The sequence below is a fragment of the Crotalus tigris genome, unplaced genomic scaffold (genome assembly GCF_016545835.1).
Source record: "Crotalus tigris isolate CLP2741 ecotype Arizona unplaced genomic scaffold, ASM1654583v1 scf7180000024340.7048381, whole genome shotgun sequence".
NCBI lineage: Eukaryota > Metazoa > Chordata > Lepidosauria > Squamata > Viperidae > Crotalus > Crotalus tigris.
This window is the reverse complement of record NW_024100510.1, coordinates 2,440,563-2,458,445: the sequence shown is the minus strand read 5'-3', so window position 1 is coordinate 2,458,445 and position 17,883 is coordinate 2,440,563. Positions and strand designations below refer to the sequence as shown.

General features: G+C 37.8%; 1 protein-coding gene across 2 annotated transcripts; it reads left to right on the top strand.

The window, feature by feature from the left end:
- The first annotated feature begins 9,531 nt into the window (after positions 1–9,531).
- On the top strand, positions 9,532–16,821 carry TNFSF13B (TNF superfamily member 13b). 2 transcript variants are annotated; one of them, XM_039326349.1, is made up of 7 exons: positions 9,532–11,150; positions 11,495–11,973; positions 12,055–12,151; positions 12,780–12,836; positions 13,648–13,760; positions 13,839–13,989; positions 15,905–16,821. In XM_039326349.1, exons 2-7 carry the CDS (start codon positions 11,656–11,658, stop codon positions 16,015–16,017), a joined length of 849 nt encoding a protein of 282 aa, XP_039182283.1. In that variant the 5' UTR covers positions 9,532–11,150; positions 11,495–11,655; the 3' UTR covers positions 16,018–16,821. The 2 variants fall into 2 exon arrangements, with proteins under 2 accessions (XP_039182283.1, XP_039182284.1); XM_039326350.1 differs by having other exon boundaries at positions 9,532–11,973; positions 13,648–13,755; positions 13,852–13,989.
- Positions 16,822–17,883: the final 1,062 nt, after the last annotated feature.

Genomic DNA, 17,883 nt, shown 5'->3' with positions numbered 1-17,883 from the left:
CAGGCCCAGCCCAAGACAGGTAAGGCACCCGCCGGGCCCCACGTGCGCCAGCAACCCTCCCTGCGCTCGCTGGCCTCCCACCTCCCACCCCTGGCCCTCTTTTACTTAGTTTTAGTAGTTGCTCAGCAGGGAGGGAAGCTTTCCAGAAAGTTCGCCTTGCAGCACCGTTTGCAGACTGGGGCTTTTGGCAGGCTCAGCAGGGCAAAGACAGCCTGGACAATTCCTATTGGCTTTTGAAAGCCAATAGAATTAGACTCTATTCAAGAGAGTATATTCTATTGGCTTTTGAAAGCCAATAGATTCTATTGGCTTTCGAACGCCAATAGAATAGAGTCTCTTGAATAGAGTCTATTCTATTGGCTTTCAAAAGCCAATAGAATAAGAGGGAATAGCATAGCTAAAGAAAAGGGGAAAAAAATGGTGGACAGCTTTGTTTGGCAACCCCCGTGACATTGTCGTTCGACCCCAAATGGGGTCGCGACCCACATGTTGAGAACTGCTGTGTTAGATAAACATTTTCTGGAAAACATTTTCTTAGATAAAAAAGGAAGCCCTGGGATGAAAAAATTAAACTGCCTAACAGTACAGTTAAAATACTATTTTACTGGAATGACATATTGATAATTGAAAGTAGGATACTGAAAGTTTAGTTTTTTACATTCATCTCTAATTCCCCATGCAATTCGTTATCCAAAAAGAAGCTTTCTATATGACCATAGTGGGGAGCACACTTTTTTCTTAGGTTTTATATAGAGATACTATGTGTGTTCTATGTGTGTGTATGTTTACATATATGTAACACAAATATAAACTGAAAATATTCTGGGTTTTGAGCAAAGAATCTTTATTTCCTATTTGGGAATTAAATTAAATTCCCAAAGTATTGGAACACTTTGCACAAAGTAAGTTTGTGGTACCTTGATACAGTGGTACCTTGATACTCAACTGCTTTGAAACTCATCAGATTTGGTACTCAATGCATTTTGTCCTGGTACTCATTGTTTGTTTGATACTCAATCCTCAAGCTAGAACTTGCTGATGTTGGCTGCCTTGTGACTCACTACATTATTCCTCATGGGAAAAAATTGTTTGGTACTCATTGTTTTCGGTACTCATTTTGCCTGGAACCAATTAACAATGGGTATCGAGGTACCACTTTATAAGTAAAGATAGGATTAATATTGGATTTTTAGGTAGGGGCATTTTTTTTATTCTTTATTCCTGCCATTTCTTTTCACTGACATAGTACTTTATTATTTATTAGATTGTGGGAAGTCAGAGCCCCAGAGAAGGAAATATTAAAAGAGCAGAAAAATATATTTTTCCTCAAAAGGATTTTTAAAAGCAGAAGCCAACTCTGCCCCCAAATCTCTCTATCCCAAACAGGAGCCAATGTAAAACCATCAGAAAGTTGGAGCCAGAAAACTCAAGAAGACAAAGAGACTTAAAATCTGCATACCTCACCCAAACTCTAAGAGTCATTAGCCCAGCCTCAGGGAAGCAAGATTTGACTTTTGGGACATAATAGGATTAAATCACAGATACCAAGGCCTAGAAAAGCACTCAGACTCAGTTCAAAGTTCATGCCACAGGATGAACTTGGTTTTACATTGTTTGGAACTATTCCAAACAAAAGGCTAGAGGGTATAAAAACCTACTGCCCATGTACTCAGGTCCTTCTTTCCTCTGGTCTTTCCTGCAAGAACTATCTTTCTGCCTCTTCAATAAACTGTAACCATCTTCCCAAAGCAATCGCCATGTTGCTTATTTATTCCCAGCTTGGATGAACCAGGATGAAGACTTTACTTCCAACAAGATGTATACCCCATCTTTCACTCGGGAACTCAAGGCAATAGATGGTATAAGGAACTACCTCAATTAAGCCTCCCAAGAAAGCAGAACTCTTGAAATGAGCATCATTTCAAAAGGAATGTTTATTGGAAGGTGTTGAGAGCAGTAGTATAAGGCAGGATCTGAAGATTTTCTCCGTGAATCAATAGTTTAAAAGAGACAATGAAAACCCGACCCCAACTGTCCATCCGGATGATTCGAATAGGCCAACCCGCAGCTGTGAAAATGTGGGAATGGAGCGATAAGGTGCCGCTTCCAAGGCTGTTAGGTCTCCGCGCCAGGAGATAAGGCAGATGGCCAGAGGCACATTCTATTCTCACCCCGAAGAAGAAACATCAAAGAGGATAGAGCAAGGAACGAAGCAAAGGAAATACACTGTAGCAGCCCCGAGCACCCCCTCCCCCCAGAGGAATGACAGAACCCGAAAGAGAGCAGAAACCCTAATACCCATAGAAAGAGAGGGTTCTGACAGATGTACAGTATTCCCTCCTCCTATTTTCCCCAAACAACAATCTTGCAAGTAGACTAGTAATTAAGTAACTAACCCAAAGTGACTCTGTGGGGTTTTGTGGTTAAGGATAGACTGTTAAAGTCTCATAACATCTTTATCATTTCATTAATTACAATATGTGGTGTAGAAAATCGATTGTTATGTTCAGAATAATACAGGCAATGTGCCTTAGACATGAAGCCAGCTGTGTGACCTGGAGCTAGTCATTCTCTCAATACTAGAAAGCGGGCAAGGGGAATTCATTTCTGATATTATTGTTATTAGATTTTTTTATCCCTCCTTTTTATATACTGTAAAATGTCAAACATAACTCCCTCCTCTTATGTTTCCCCCAAAAACAACCTTATCAGGGGATTGGGCTAAGAGAGAGGACTGGCCCAAAGTCACCTAGCTGGCTTTTGTGTTTGAGATGGGACTAGAACTCACATACTCCTGCTTTCCAGGCTATCTGTCTTCACCATTACACCAAACTGAAATCCAGTCAAGAAAGTTTCAGGAATTTGTTCAGGTAAAAGATCAAGGAATGACCACTGACCTGAAGGCACACAAACACACATATGCAAAATTATGCTGAATGCAATTGTGCCAACCATGAGAATAATGCTGGACGATTACAGCAGTTCTCCAGAAATAGGTATTCTTTCATAATTACTTAGGAATTTATATTTGTAGCATTACCTTTATTATGTTGGTTTATTGTATTTAATTTAGACCCCCTTTTCCTTGAGTTTTTCAAGATATTTGATTTGGCTTACATTTTTAATGATCCTGTACTTTAGAAATACATAATTTTCATATTTTGATAGAACAACTTTTGTGGGTCAGTCGTTTCCTGAGCCTGTAATTAAAACTTTTAACCAATAATTTTGAGCAAAAACTTTTTAAATACACCAGTTTGGTCTAATGGTTCAGGCACCAGGCTAGAAGCTGGTAGACTAGGTTCTGGTCCAGCCTTAGGCATAAAAGCCGGCTGGGTGACTTTGGACTAATCACTCTCAGCTCAACCCACCTCAAAAAGTTGTTGTTGTAAGGAAAATAGGAGGAGGAAGAAATATTAGGCATGTTCATCCTCTTGAGTTACTTATAAAATAATAAAGGCAGGGTAGAAATCTAATAAATACATAATCTTTTTCCATATGCCAAAATTTGTCTTCTATTTACATTATCATAAAGTATTACTAGAAAAGGACAAGAGAAACAATGTTTCCAAGAAAATGTACTATAGATCTGAAAAGAAGAAATACTGTGCAGTATAATAATGGATGCAGATAATCATCTTTTCTTCGTAATTGCTCAGAGGGGGAGGGTTATAAATATACATTGGAGTAATTTTAGTTTATGCGAACTAATCTCTAATATATGCAATGAATTTTCTAATTAATTTATTAATTGATTTATACATTGATTCATTAATTAAATTACTTAATTTTCTAATTACTTTCTAACATATGCAATTAATTTTTATTATTGCATTGAGAAATGTAGAAGAATTGTGCTGGAAGAACTGTAATTCAGGTAGGTTCATAGCAAACATATAAAGCCCTCTTCCTGAAATAGTCACTCAAAATGTTTATAGAGCACTCAGCTCAAATGATTGCACAAGTTTATTAGGCTCAGTTGTAATGACTGATTTATGTCCAAAATTTGTTTTTAACATATTATGTTTGAAACTGCAAACTAGGGAATCACAAGTAATGGTACTCTTTGACAGTCAGTCCTAGGGTATTTGTATACTGGAACGCTACATTGACCTTTTGCTGTTTGGATGAAAGTTCCACTGTGGCTACTGGATCTGGGCAATAGAAATACAGACAACCATAGATGGCAACGAAGTGTTAAAGTACATTTCTTTCTGCCATCTAGCGGTCATTGAGAGTTTTGCAGACTGGATACAATTAAATATAGAGATTATATGTGTGGGTATATGCCAATAATCACTTATCAAATTTATATGTGACCTGATCAAGTAGATATTTAAAGTGTGAATTTGGTTGGGAGAGGGGGAGAGAAATATCTTTAATTTTTTGCTAATTTTAACATGACCATTATTGCATTTCGTTAATATTTTGTAAAATTTTTACAATTCTGCCATTAAAATTTGAGTTTGTAAATGATAGTCTGATGTCTCATAAGCTAAGAAATTCTCTTTGTTATGATATTCCCTCACCAATTTCTTCTATGGTTATTCTGATCACATATAATACATTTTAAGTAGTCCATTCATTTTTGTAGGTTGATAGCGTAACACTGTTATCTTTTTGGAGTAAAGTGTAGGAAAAGATTGTGCAAGATTTTTTTTTGTTTTACAAACCTGTATTTTGTTCAGTCTTGCATTATTATCTTTAGCAATTGTATTTTACAAAACCTTTCCCAACTGCTTCCTAAACTTCCTGTATTGTAACACAGTTTTTTTTAGTTGGGGAAGGAGTTCTGTAGGACAGAACTTCAAAGTCACTGTTTTAAATTGGATTTTCCCCTCAAAGTCAGTGTTGATCTACTTTCACAAAGTGATGACTGTTCACCTCATTTGCATTTGCAGAGCAATAAATCATGGAACACATTCCACAGCAGTTGTGGGGGGAAGGGGAGAGGTGTATGCATAAACACTTCAAAAAAATAAGGATTGAAGTCAATGGAAGTTGAATAAATATGTTTTAAGAGGAGATTCTTCTCAAATGTGTCATGGTGTGTCTGTGTGTGAGAGGAGAAGACTCAAAAGCTAAGTTGAACAATCCTGCTCTTTCTTGTGTGTTCAGCCTATGAGTAATATATAGTAAAATAATTGCTTATGTTTTTATTCTTTTTCTTTGCATTAAATTTTTACTCAACATCTACATTTGTGTACTGAAATATGCAATAAAATGATGCATTTACAATTAGTACTTAATGATGAGAGACACCCCCTTCACCCCAATAAAAAGGATATAATTTAATCAAACAAGAAATACATTGGCCAATACAGAAAAAAATCCAATGCAAATCAGTCTGACTCAGCACCAAGCTAATTGGCCCAAGGCAAACAAACATTTAATGCGCCAACAAACTATCAGCTTAAACATTTAAGGTAAGCTTAAAGGCTGGCTATTGGCAATTAAGACTAACAAGATTAGAACAGAGACACAGGAAAATACATACAGTAGTAGTAGCCAAAATTATGGAAACTTTTTGGGGAAAGTACATTTGAGGTTTGATGGCTAATAACACCACTTTCCTTTGGAGTAGTACCATAAAATTATATATCGATGGAAAGATAGTTTAATCAAGAATGTAATGCAACAAGGTTTGTTCAATTATCTGTATTCTATGAAAAGTTATAGCCAAATAACCAGAAAAAGGAAGCACAACTTGCTTAAGTTGATATCAGGTAGCTTTCCTTCATCTGATTGTAGCCAATGACCATGAGTGTTTAGAGAGCCAATCAGGTGTCATCTTGTTTTGGCAATGAGCCAATCAGATCACAGTAGGATTCCGTTATTGATGTCATGTATTGAAGCTGAGAGGAGGACATTTATCAGTGTGTAATGTAATCACTATCAAGTTGATTGGGGTTTTTTTGTGTTCTTTCATTTCGTGAGCTTGTAAAATGTAATAAAATTAAAGTAATGGTGCAAAGAGTTGACTAGTTGCCCAGAAAGCGATGTAAAATAGTATTATTAAGTGAACAAGGCTACAGTTATAAAGAAATTAGAAGAAAAATTGGTGGAAACTTAACCAAAGGTAGCATTTCTAAGTTTTTGAAGAGGTGAGGAGACTCAGTCACTACAAAACCACACTGCTAAAGGCAGGAAAAGGTGCACAACAACAAGTGATGATAGAAGAATTAAGAGACTGTGCCTACATGACAGAAGAAAATCATGTGGGTGTATACAAGATGAAATGGTGCAATGCAATGTGAAGTTGAGTGCAAGGACTATTCAGCGCAGACTGCGGGAATTTGGCCTAAAATCTAAAATTCCACGAAAAAAGCCACTTTTATCTCTCAAACAAAGGTTGTCAATGCTGCTAACATCGGATGTTCTTGCTTTGACAACAGATGGAAATGTAGCCATCTTTTCTCTTTCTCTTTTAGAGTTAGATGATGCTAGGAGGGGGGATGTGGATGAGAGTCCAGTTAGTCATAACAATAATAAAGCTAATTGGGGAATATGATTTATGACTGTTAATTGGAGCAGGGAATTGTGCTTTGCTACTTTGTGCCCAGGGGAGGGGAATTCAGTGTTTGGCTTTAAGTATGTAATGCCGATACTTTGCTTCTCGAATTCTTTAAGGAAAACAATGCCTCAAAGTTCTTTTGAAGAGTTTCATCTGTCAGAACCATGGCAAAGGTTGAAAAGAGTAAACTGGGCTAAAACCCATGTTACCTGGACAGAGGAACAATGGGACAGTGTTATTTGAAGTGATGAGACCAAGAACTCCCTGTTTGGTAGTGATGGCATAAAATACGTAAAGAGAAGAATCGGAGAAGATTTGAATCCTGATTGCATTACATGTACCGTGAAACACCCCGTTATGATCTGGGGTTGTATGACATCAAAAGGTGTGGGAAGAGTTTGTGTGATTAATGGAAATGTACATTAATGAAATACTTGAGCCCAAACTGAAGCCTTCCGCACATGATCTTTTCCAAGACAATGAAGCATTTATATTTCAACAGGATTCAGCTCCATGTCATGTTGCTGCTTTGTGCAAAAAGTGGTTTCAAGATAATGATATTCCACTGCTGGAATGGCCTGGGAATAGCCCAGACCTTAACTCAATTGAAAATCTATGGAGCTGACTAAAGAAACTTATTAGTCAGAAGCGACCCAGCAAAAAAACCCAGTTAATAGAAGCAATTATTCGATCTTGGTTTCACATTATAACAGCTGCAGAACTAAAGGGCTTGGTTCACTCCATGGGAAGACGTTGTAAGGCCATAATTTATGCTAAAGGTTACCCAACTAAGTATTAATTGACATGGTGATAATTTTTGTATATCTCATTTTTTCTATGGTGATAATTTTTGTATATCACATTTTTTTCTATGGTGATAATTTTTGTATATCTCACATTTTCTACGTGTTTCACTTTTCTTCTTTATTACTGCTATTCTAATAGCAAATCTTTCATAAAAGTTATTGCATTACATTCTTGATTAAATTATCTTTCCATTAATATATAATTTTATGGTACTACTCCCAAAAAAAGTGGTATTATTAGCCATCAAACCTCAAATGTACACTTTTCCCAAAAGGTTTCCACAATTTTGGCCACTACTGTAATAATAATAATGAAACACATGGAAACACACCAAATTCCTTCCTGAGGCAAGGATTAACCTTTTCCTGAGCAAGATCAAATAAAGAAATTAGTCCATCAATTGACACTGTTCCACTAATCAGAAACGATCGTTTTGAAACCACACATCAGAAATGACAGTTTTGACAACCAAGAAAAGGTATAAAAACTCATGCTTGGAGGTCACTCTTTCTAGCTAGCTGGGGATTCATGCTGAATTGTCACTCAGCTTTGATCTCCATGATTAAACCTCTCTTTCTGGTAGCTGGCTTCTTGTTCTATTTTTTCCTTCGAGCACAGATTGTGGAAATCCCGGCTGGAAGAACCCAAATGGGGGAATTCCTCCCAACATTAACCTCCTCTTCCTGTGTGTGGTTTGCTTTAAATATAAATATACTTTGGCTGCTTGCTGCTAATTTCCAAATTTCAGATTATAGCATTGTGCTTGTCTCTTTTTTTATAGTGCTCTTTTTAAAGTTGCATGATTTGTCTATTTGAAATTGCAGTTTGGGACAGACTGAAGTTGGTGCCCTCAATGGTCCTGTGGAAGATGCTTTGGAGAATCTATTTCATAGTAGCTGTCTCCATGCAGCAGTGTTTTTTGTGGCACCCATTTGCTGCATGTGTTGATGCTTTCCTCTGTATAATTTCTGAAATGATTGTTTATAGCTCTGTCAAGGGAGTGGCCAATCAGCACAGAATGACTGATTTGGAGAGACCTGTTGATAAGTAATAAAAGGATACTTCTCTGTGATTTATATTGTATTTGCCAGCCCTTAATTGTGACCAGATGCATATTTACCTGTGTGAAGTAATTTTCTTTTCAGTTCCCATGAAGGGAAGATCCTTCTTTGACTAGCTCCATGGTGTTTGAATTGCAAAGTCTGAGAATCTTTGGTTACAAAGCAGCTTCTCAAAGCACATAGAATGGTTTTCCGAGCCTCTATTTTATTTGAGAAAATCTGGAGAACAGATGAAGTGCCAGAAGAGAAAAAAGCAATTTATTTATTTAAAAATAAAAGATTGAGGAAATTGCAGAACCTGAGTGTGACAGATTGTGACTGGCTGAAGTGGCTGCAGATTGGAAAACTGAAGAAGGAAAGAAACATCAGAATAAGAGCAGTAAACAAAGTTTATTGAATAATTTTTGACGCTTGGGAAGCATCAGGAATAAGCCATAACAAAACCATCCACAATGCTGATCAAGTTTCATAACCTACCAGCTACTTCCCCCACCCCCACCCCATTGCTTAAATTGATTTTGGGGAAATAATAATTAAAAAAATAGCATCAGCAAGGGATGATCACACATCAGCAAGGAGTAGCAATGTTGTTGAGTATTTAGCAATATGGATTCCTAATTAAGGCAAAAGCAGAAAATACATATATAATCAAGCAGCAAGTTTGTTATTTTGCAGCTCACAAGAAGCAAAGAAGTTGCTAGCCTGCAGCCCAAAAATATTTCTTTGCTGTCCTGTTGAGTATTGGAGAAATTTGGAAATGCCTGAGATTAGTATTTGACTTTATCACATGGCATGAATTGTTATGCTAGGTCAACCAGCAGTTTCCTACAGTTCCCTCCAGGATTGTTCTTTCATTCTGCTGAAAAAAGAGGCAACAAAATAGCTTGTGCCCTCATTGAGAGGAATGATTTGTTACGAGATAATTACCAGACCTTTATGCAAAGATTTAGAGCTACATTTGACAATCTGACTTGAAGATATTTACAAGGTACAAAACAAAGCAACTGTAAGGACCCACCTCACTTTACATCTTAAGAAGATAGAACTTTTGGAATATCTCTTCCAACAGGCATCTTTATTAAGAGAAAATGATTGAAGGCATTCTAGACAGGATCTGAGGGATCAACCCCTACCATTCAATGTTTTAAGTGTTCCCAAGCAGCCCCCACCCCACAGTCCTTCGAGGCGACGATCACTCATCCTCTCTTTTCCCAGATCCCAGGTGTTAACATTGTTCCACCCCTTTTCCCTCACTGCCGGCAAAAGAGAGACTTCAGAGAGATAGTAGATGAAAGACGATGGCCATATTGTTATAGTCAGTCCTCTTGATGAGAATCAACATCCAGTCCTTTAAACCCCCTTGCTTCCTCCTCCCTTTTCGTAGTATGACAGAATCCACAGAGAGTAAGAAATGGGTTTTTTTTTCAGAGTAGGTAGCTAGAAATGAAATATAATTGGATTCTGACATCACAGAATTTATGAGTACATACTATCAGATTTTCAGTTATATTCTAGGATAGATAGATAGATAGATAGATAGATAGATAGATAGATAGATAGATAGATAGATAGATAGATAGATAGATAGAGATAATAGGTAGGTAGGTAGAGATCCTTTGGGTTACTAATTCCTGATGACTACCTGGTTAAGTCACTGCAGTTTTCTTGGCAAGATTTCAGAAATGGTTTGCCATTGCCTCCTTCATAGGGCTAAGAGACTGTGACTGGCTGAAGGTCGCCAATTTGTTTTGTGCCTAATGCAGAACTAGAACTTACAATCTCCCAGTTTCTAGCTTGGTGGCTTAACCATTACCAAGATGGCTCTACAATAATCATAAATATAATAGAGGTACTGTAGCCCTTGTTTAACAGCTGTCTTGTTTAGCGATCTTTTGCAGTTATGGTGATGAAAAAGTAAATTCTTCCATTTATGACCTTCACAGGTCTGTAAAGCAAAGAAAAGCTGAGCTAAGACCATTACTACAGTTGTCATTTCACTTAGCAACCATTTTGCTTAATGATCAAGTTGCTGGTCCCAATTATGGTTTCCTCAGACCATGATGCCAAAAACACTTGCAAAATGGAGTTGTAAAAAACACTTGGTCCTCAGGAGAGAAATAGAGGAAAGACCTTCATTGATGTTTCTATTATGGAACTTTGGGACACCTAGTCAAGACTTGAAGAGCTAAAGTAGAAAGTCTCTGGGTCATGCTTGTGGAAGCAATTACATTGCCACTTAATTTAATGGGCAATATACCATCAACTGAAAGCTAGGAACCCAGATACCAAGCAGGAGACAATCTTCTACTGCATCAAGAGAATTAGCCACTTTAAAAGAGTTTCTGGACTGATTTACGGTTATGATGATCAGACAGATTATAGAAAGAAAAGTATTATAATGTAACTATACAGAGAGAGATTAGAATATCATAAGAATATCATGTCATTTATTTTTTCTTTCTTTTTCTTTTTTCTTTTTTTCTTTTTGTCTTCTTTATTTTATATAAGTTGTGTTCGTTTTTATCTTCTTGTTTAAAAGTTGTAATGGCATATATGGGGGAGCTAGATGGCAGATTGGTTAGAACATTGATTCTTGACATGGGTTCAAATCCTGATTGGTACCCATCTTACTAGTAAGGGTCTTTGGGCAAAGATCCTCAAGCACTTTACCTGCCTGCCTCAGATATGAGACCAACAGGAACTAAGAGAATCAGGCCAACTTGAATATCACCAGGAATAACAAGGTCCACTACTAGGACAATCTAAAGGTAAGTGGGCTAATGGAAGAAACTATACATGGATGAGACAAGAACATCTGGAATGCTACTATGACAGCAGACTTAATGAGAGGGGATGTATGTAGCATAAGAGGGGACTATAAATGGACAGAAGTCCCACTTTTCTTTTTAATCTCCCACCCCACACAAATGCACTCATTTGTCAAAGAGGAAATTATTGCCCAGCTGCAAAATGCAATTGCATTGGTAGAAATTGTGCAGTCAGGCAAGGTCATGGGGCTGCATAACAAGGATAATCGGTAATAAATGAGGCAGAAACCAAAATGAGGAAGATTCATTGCCAAAATACAAAAATAGAGCTTTACATTGTGCAGATGCAGAGCAGAAGCAACATACGTGGCATCAGCAGGTTCTCATGACCGGAAGCACGCAGTATGGGATTTTGAGCATATAGCTTGGATGCAACTGGCAAAATGTTTGTATTGCACAGAATAAGAAGCAGCTGAAGTTTCTTCTTGGCTTTAATAAAGAAGTCATGAAATCTATGAATTTCCCACGAGAAAAAGGCAATACCTTCACGACTTGTGGATCTTCCCCCTCTTCTCCTTCTGTTAATGGCTTTGATTGTAAAGGGCTCCTATTCATCTTTCTTGGACTTGCAGTGTTTGTCTCCTTTTGCCTGGCAGCAGCATCCCTTTACTATGTTGTTGCACTAAAAACAGAACTAGCAGTCCTAACCAGCAAGCTGAATGGCAGGATTCAGGCAAGGAATTCACTTCCACGGCTTGATGAACCCAAGGCAGCCAGCCCCTTCACTTCATACTGGAAGATGGCCAACGCAGCTTCTAGCCAGGTGAGTTGAAAACCTTTGGGCACTGAAGAGATAGCTAGCAATTGCAGCCTTCATTATGCTTATTTGCCTGTGTTTTGTCAGGGAATTGTTTTGGGATCACATCGAGGAAACCGAAACATAATGTGGACTGGAGACAGACACAGGGGGAAAAGATCCCCCTCTCAGAGAGGAGAAACAGGTAAGGTAAGATCTGGTTGGATGAAGTAAGATCTGATTGGAATTCACAGTGGTCTCTGGGAAAACACCCCAGGGTCCAGGTCAGGACATTAAGAATTGTGGCTGAGCATGGAAGGTCTCATATGGTCAAAATAACAGATGATGATAGGGTAAACCAGAGGTATCTGTAACAGCAAACTTTCCTGCTGAAAAGATGGGTGTCTTTCAAGTTTCCACCCTTTAGATGAGTTGTTGCTTGATGAACTTTAATTCTTCTCTCTCTTTTCTGGATCAGTTATCTCTCCCATTCAATTCATGTACACCTAACCAAAGGTGAAATAACCCTATCTTGTGTATTACATTTTATAATTGCTCTTCTTAACATGGTTCATTTATTTTCAAAATATAACATTAGCAATACTATAATTCTAAACTGTCATTTTTTTCCAGGAATAGTTTGAATGGGCCCCTAGCGACATGTATTCATTACAGAATATGAATGCAAATTCCCTTGAACCAGTTTGAATTAACAACTCATTAGGGTAGGAAGAGTTACAACCCACACGTTCCTGAAACTAATTATTTTTCATTTCCTTTATTTGAATCCCACGTTAATTTCCTTCTCTCTAATCTGAAATATCTCTTTCTAGTATTACAGTCGTGTCTGCAATTGATGGCTGACAGCAGAAGTGCCATTCAGCAACATGGTAATGTACTAATTTCTTAATATGATTTAGTGCAACCCAATTTTCTGTGAGTGAACAGATTTAGCATTGCATTATAATTGCTCAAGTGCAACCTTGTTCTTAAAGTTTCTTAAGTAATGCAGGAAGGGCAAATCCAGTTATATTTATTATCATTTTACCATTCCACCTTTCCGATTTTAGGGGAAACCCTGGGTCAGCATTAGAGATTCAAGTTTTCAACTCTGATAGTCCATTGTTTCAATGGATGACAGGTGGGAAAGCATAACCTGTCCCAAAGGGTTTGTTTACTTCTATAGCTTATATGCTAAAAATCCATGTGTACACAGGATACCTGACTACAAACCTTTCCCTACATTCCACTGCATTCCTCTAGTTCACCAGTCTTCTGAGCTGAGTTCTGATACAGCCTGAACCCTGGGAGATCCTTAAAAATATGGCTTCTGTCAGGAGGCTGTTCTTGAAGATCCTTGGAGTTCACCTTGGTGTACAAAAACTACTTATCTCTCTTTTAAAATCCATATGCATTGTTAAAATATTGAGATAGAGTACAAAGAATATTGAAAAAAGCAAGTATTGAATTACAAAAGAAAATTGAAAAAAGCAAGATGATACAAAAGCATCAAAAGTATCCTCAACCACTAGCCATGGCTTAGTTATCTGAACTTCTCATCAAACATTAATACTTGTTGTTAGTTTCTGTTTGAGTTACTCATCTCAAAGGCATGATTATTTCTTTTTTAAAAAAAAATCATAGGAAGTATATAAGAAAAATAGTTAATCCACGTTTAATGAGATACTAATAATTTTTCAGATGATTCAAGTATAGTTCCCTGGCTTCTTAGCTTTAAAAGAGGAACAGCTCTGGAAGAACATGGAAATAAAATACTGGTCAGAGAAACTGGCTACTTCTTCATATATGGTCAGGTAAAATAGAGAAAAAAGTTCTTTTACTAATCTGTCTGAAGTATTAATTTAAAGTTGTAATGAAATTTATTTGTTCAGGTTTTATATACAGATGAAATGTTTGTAATGGGACATTTGATTCAGAGGAAAAAAGCCCACGTTGTTGGAGATGATCTCAGTCTGGTTACATTATTTCGTTGCCTGCAAAACATGCCTGAAACCTCTCCTAACAATTCTTGTTATACAGCAGGTAATTATGAAAACCATCCTAAATTGGTTGGCCTAGATAAGAATTTTACTGGTAGGAAAGAGAATTAGCCATATAAAAGAATGGTGGTGGATGGTGTGGTGGGCCATGCTGAACTCCTTACATCATATAGGTTAGTTCTCGTTAATTCTTTCTCTTAATTTCAGTGGCAGGCAGAAACCTCTGTTAGAGAAACAAATGCAAATATACATTGCTTTTTGCTTTTTTGGCACATCTTTCTGTGTTAGGAAAATGGCATAGAACTGGGGACTGCCTGATGGACACAGACATAAAATCTGCTAGGACTTGGAAAATGCATTGCTGCTGAATGGACCCAAATCCCTGAAATAATTGAAATGCATGATTTATTATGGTTGATTGCATAGTGTTTAGACTAGATTTGCCTACTTTTGTCCATCACTTGAGTCTTTCCAAAGGACTGGGACAGGCAGATATTGTTGTTTGATGATGTTAAAAGTATCATCACAGGATATAAGCTGTTCCAATTAAGGCTGCCTTTTGCAACTGACTGATGTTGATTTGTTTATATTTTGACCATTCTCCAAAGAGCTTATGGACTAATGTCCATGATCTTCCATCATTTCAGCCTCATGAAAATTCTTCAGGAGAGGCTGGAATCAGAAAGAGTGACTGATCCAAAGCCTCCCCAAGCAGCTTCCATAATTTTAAACTATACCTCATATCTACTATACCCCACTAGTCTGCTTTCCATTCATGTTGGAAGTCAAAATCCCTCTATAAAAAGACTGACAGATAGTCCTTGATTTACAACAGTAATGGAACCTGCCCATAGTGTCGGAGGTTGGGATCTATATAAAATGAACTATGCCATTAACAACCTCCCCATCCTTGCTCTCCCCAATGCATTTGTTAAACATTAAATGAAATGCATGGGTCATTAAGTAGAGCATGGCGTGACTTAGGTGGGAGAGATCATGGGAGGCCTAGTGCAGGACTGGCCCACCCATTTGGACCCCCCAAGGCTTGCCCCTACCCTCTGAGATACCGCATGCTCACTTTCTGCCCCTTGGGTTCCCCACATCCATATGATCTCCTCCCTATCCTACCATGTCACAATCACACACTTGCCTTTCAAGGATATCCAGAGCTCAGGAAGTTGGAGTAGAGAAGGCTGCTCCATTGCTGGGCTATATGGCAGAACTGAGGGGAAGAAATCCTTTCAGTTCTGCTTTCCTGGCTATGTTTTGCTCCCCCAGGACCAGCAGCACTAGCTTTATGCTAGCGTTGGTGACGCGGGAGAAGCTAAGAAGAAATCCTGCCGGTTTTGCTTTCCTCACAACATTTTCCTCCCACAGTGCCAGCAATAGTAGTTTTACATTAGTGTTGCTGGCCCTGGGGGAACAAAGCACAGCAAAGAAAGCAAAACTGACAGGATTTCTTCTCCTCAATTGTGCCATGTGTCCCAACAATAGAGTAGCCTTCCCTACCCTGACTTTCTGAGTTCTGGATATTTTCAAAAGATAAGTGGGAGAACAGTGACTGGGTATGGGGAGGAGTGTATGGAAGCCAGTGGGGTGGCAGAGCAGGCCCAGTATCTATGAGGACCCAGCAAGCAGGATGGGGGGGGGGGGAGAATGGGACCATGGGGGAGCTGCAGGCATTGTAACTTTGAAACGGGCTCATATATAGCTTTTGGAGGGGGAGGAGTTGTTATAACTTTGAATGTTCATTAAATGGCCTATGGTACCTTGAAGACTATATTTATTTATATATACCTTATTTATAGGTGTATATAATGTATATAACATGCATTTTTTTACCTCAAAATGAAAAAAGGTGGTAGCTTTGTCAATTAAGGACTAGCCAAACCATAGCCATTTTGGGGGGGGGGGTATATTAGACTGTTGTACTTAAAATGATTGCAATATTTTGGCAGGTGTTGCAAAATTAGAAGAAGGAGATGAACTTCAGCTTACCATACCACGCACAAGTGCCAAAATAGTCTTGAATGGAGATGTCACATTTTTTGGTGCAGTCAGACTTCTGTGAAAGTCTTTTTGATGTGCACCAAGATATTTCAGGAATTATGAAATAATTTGAAATCATTATGGGGGTTTGTTGCATATTACCTCTTCAGTAAGTTGAGTGATGGGTTTTTTTTTAAAAAAAGGTATTAACTTATTCAGAAAGAGGAAATCCTACTCATGCTTCTCGTGCACTACCCTCTCATGTGTGGATTACCAGAAATGAAACTTTTCTTGTGAAAATATAAATAGCTTTATTATGTAAGAAGAGTTGAACTTCTGTTGAATCAATTCTGGAGTGCAAAGTCTGTTCACAAATGGTCATCCTTCTGAGCCCAACAAAGTCACAGACAGGACAAGGTGTAAATATCTCAACTTTACCTACATTGCCTCCAAGCAACTGCAACTGGAGAATCAAGATTCGCATCTTGCAATCTGCAGAAGAGGAAGAAAGAAATCATACTGCATCTGAACAGCATCAAGTATCCTACAGAGAGCAATAAAAATATGAACTATAGCAGGAAGTACATGGTTCCTCTTTAGGACACCCATGAACATGGTTTCAGATATGAACATAAATCAAAATAATGTTTATATGATTCTTATTCAAGTAACTATGCTATACCAGAATGCTATAGTTAAAGGGCTAAGCAAGCCATGGGGTGTATTTTCTATTTGTCATCTTATTTACTAATAATCTGCAGATATTCTTGATTTTAAGTACTTAAACATTAATTCACTTATTATTCAGACTGAATATGTGTATCGGCACTCATTGTAAATTTTAGTTCATTTGTATTGTCTTTGAAATATAAAAAACCACAGCAAAGATGAGAATGGAGTCTGCTCAAAAATGGAAGGTGCTGCACTTCCAGCTTCTGGGGTAAAGCTCAGAACAAATTTTCTGTTTGTTGAATAGTTCTTTGTTTCTTTATAGTGAAAGAAAAATATGGCTTGTATTATAAGATTTGGTAGATTACTTGAAATGATTATCAAGGAGCTGGGGCAGGAAAAAAGATCACTTTCTTTCAAAGTTTGACCTGGTATGTCAAAAGGAACAATCAGGAGCTATCTCAGCCAGTTTTTCAGGTCATTTTGAGAGAGCCCACACTGATTCCCCCCCCCCAATTTGATATCTTACAAGAGCACCATTCTAGCTTGTGGGAAGCTTTACACTGCATTTTCAGATTTATTACTTTGACTTTCTGTCTCACAATCTTTCTGAATCTTGTTTAAAATAAGTCCAAGATTGGCTTCCTGAACTATTTTCAGATTTATTCATACAACACCATACTACAGGCAGATTTGTAAAGGTGATCATGAGCGGTCAAGTCAATCAATACTTGTGCACCAGGCAGCTAGCAACTGAATCACTACCTCTAAGATCTGCGCCAAGCCACCCTTGCTCCTCTTTATTTAAAATTATAATAAATTGCTAGTTTCTCCCTGTATTGGCAAATCTCCATGTTGCCTGCTGAACTGCTAATTCTCATGTTTCAGCAACTCAGTTTTAGATCCCTTTTATTTAGTCATGACAGCTGACATGATGGGATAGGTGTCAAGATGGAGTGAAGCCAAAGAAAGCATAGATTCTCCCTGAAGCACATTGTTGCTAGCATTTCTTAATTCCTGGTATAATACCAGTTAATGTAATCAAGCTGGGGATTTCCTCCACCCTGCTACTGGAACTCCTTCCTTTAAACTTCTAAATGCCATCTTGAAGCTTAGTGCCATCTACTGACTGGAGATCTCACAACACTTTCCATTTGCTAATTGCTATTTTTCTTTGCAGGAATTTACTTTGTTGATAAACACATTTCTATGAATCATACCAAGTCAGTCATTCAGGCTCTAAGACATGATTAGCTAACTTTCAGAGTAGCAGCTTGAA

Coding starts and splice junctions, on each gene's coding strand:
- TNFSF13B (XM_039326349.1), top strand. CDS start 11,656: ATGAAATCTATGAATTTCCCACGAGAAAAAGGCAATACCTTCACGACT. Junction 12,837..13,647: donor AAGTGCCATTCAGCAACATG/GTAATGTACTAA, acceptor ATAATTTTTCAG/ATGATTCAAGTATAGTTCCC. Junction 13,761..13,838: donor ACTTCTTCATATATGGTCAG/GTAAAATAGAGA, acceptor TTATTTGTTCAG/GTTTTATATACAGATGAAAT.